The 2,026-nt window shown below is 38.6% G+C and overlaps 1 protein-coding gene across 1 annotated transcript in view; it reads left to right on the forward strand.

Annotated features, from left to right (window-relative positions):
• Positions 1–2,026, forward strand: part of LOC110314628 (desmoglein-1-beta-like) — a 37,400-nt gene that overhangs the window by 30,250 nt on the left and 5,124 nt on the right. Inside the window, exons 10-11 of the mRNA XM_021188888.1 lie at positions 88–224; positions 540–612. Coding sequence (XP_021044547.1) covers positions 88–224; positions 540–612 — 210 coding nt within the window. The remainder of the gene's footprint in view (positions 1–87; positions 225–539; positions 613–2,026) is intronic.

A 2,026-nucleotide genomic window follows, 5' to 3' on the forward strand; every position in this document is an offset into this window, starting at 1 on the left:
CTCAGGAATTCTCATTTAACAAGTAGAAATCGGAGTGTTTTCTTTCAACACGGTGCACTGCTAACCCCTTACCTCTCTCTCCTTCAGTGGTTCCATTCCTGCTGATCTGCTGTGATTGTGGAGGGGCCCCTGGTGGTGGAGCTGGATTTGAACCTGTTCCAGAATGTTCTGATGGAGCAATTCACACGTGGGCTGTAGAAGGGCCACAGCCTGAACCCCATGATGTAAGTGCTAAGACTAAGAATGAGATTAGGGGACTCACCAAAATTCTGTCTCCAGGTGTGCCCTACAATGATAAAAATTACACTACCTGTAGTTATTGGGTCACCAGGAAGGAAAGGGAGAAGATCAAATGTACTCAAAACTCAGTAGAGGTCACCAGGTAAGACGTAAAAATTAGATCCAACTTTTAAGTTGAATTCAAAATAATCCTAAATAGTCTTCTTTTAGGAATTCTGTGGTAATTTTAGAATAAAAATATACAAGTAGAGGAAGAAAAGGCTCATTGCAAATGGGAAAATGTTGTCTTTGTCTTTTAGGGGATTACCACCATCTGTGTGCCACAAATGCCACCTGGTAATGCCAATGTTATAGAATATATTGACAACTCAGGTAAGAAAAAGACAACTTTCCAACAATACACATAACTAAAATAGGCCATGTTCTATATTTGGGCATCTTATTGTATAGGATTTTTTGTTTTGGGGTGGGGGGTGTGGGGTTGTCTGGGGGGTGTCTTTAAATATGTTTTTATAATTCCTTCTCCAATAACGTATGTGTAAATAAAATGAATAATAAAGGACAGCCTACTGTAACTGGTCTGACATGCTGTATATTTTATTTTTGGTTGTCAGCCTATGTATCCTTTAACGGCTGAGCCATCTCTCCAGTCCACATCTGTATATTTTAAAATCTTTCTTGATCATCAGAAAGATGCTGCAATCAGGCTCTCTGTGAATAGAAGTACCAAAATACAATCATGAATTTTCTAACAGAAGAAATACTACATTTGTGTGTGTGTGTATGTGCATGTGTATATATGTGTGTGTATGTGTGTGTGAGTGTGTATGTGTGAGTGTCTGTGTATAGAAACTTATCCCATATTTTATTCAGTATTTTTTACATTAGTGACATTTTTTACAGAGAAAACTATGTCCTTTCTTAGCGTAAGTATAACCATTGACATATGAAACTTTTGTTTAAATTCTTAAATTGAAAGCAAATAGACAAAACACTTTCAAAAGCTCCCAAAGTGATCTGCTAAGGTTGTACATACACTGGGGAGTTTCTCTTTGCTTAGTTTTAACACTGAGTGTCTACAATTATCTTCAACCAAATATCTAGATTAACTCCCAAGCAGAAGCTAGGAAGCTACTGCTGTAATAAAAAAGAAAGGAAAGAGAGAGAGAGAGAGAGAGAGAGAGAGAGAGAGAGAGAGAGAGAAATAAATTGTATCAGTAGAAATAGTCTTACTGTTTTACTATTTTTTTAACAAAGATTCTTTTTATTTATTACAGTTACTGCTCTGCTTCTATGTGGAAACCTCACATTTCACTTGCTTTAGAGTCTTCTTTTTCATTATTTTATTAGATATTTACTTCATTTACATTTCAAATGCTATCCCAAATGTCCCTTATACCCTCCCCCACCCTACTCTCTACCCACCCACTCCCACTTCTTGGCCCTGGCATTCCCCTGTATGAGGCATATAAAGTTTGCAAGACCATGGGGCCTCTCTTCCCAATGATGGCTGACTATCCCATCTTCTGCTATATATGCAGCTAGAGACATGAGCTCTGGGGGTACTGATTACTTCATGCTGTTGTTCCACCTATAGGGTTGCAGACCCCTTCAGTTCCTTGGGTAATTTCTCTAGCTCCTCCATTGGGGTCTCTGTGTTCTATGCTATAGATGACTGTGGGCATCCACTTCTACATTTGCCAGGCACTGGCATAGCCTCACAAGAGATAGCTATATCAGTGTCCTTTCAGCAAGTTCTTGCTGACATATTCAATAGTGTCTGCAT

Source organism: Mus pahari, unplaced genomic scaffold, assembly GCF_900095145.1.
Source record: "Mus pahari unplaced genomic scaffold, PAHARI_EIJ_v1.1 scaffold_9520_1, whole genome shotgun sequence".
In the NCBI taxonomy this organism is placed as follows: Eukaryota; Metazoa; Chordata; class Mammalia; order Rodentia; family Muridae; genus Mus; species Mus pahari.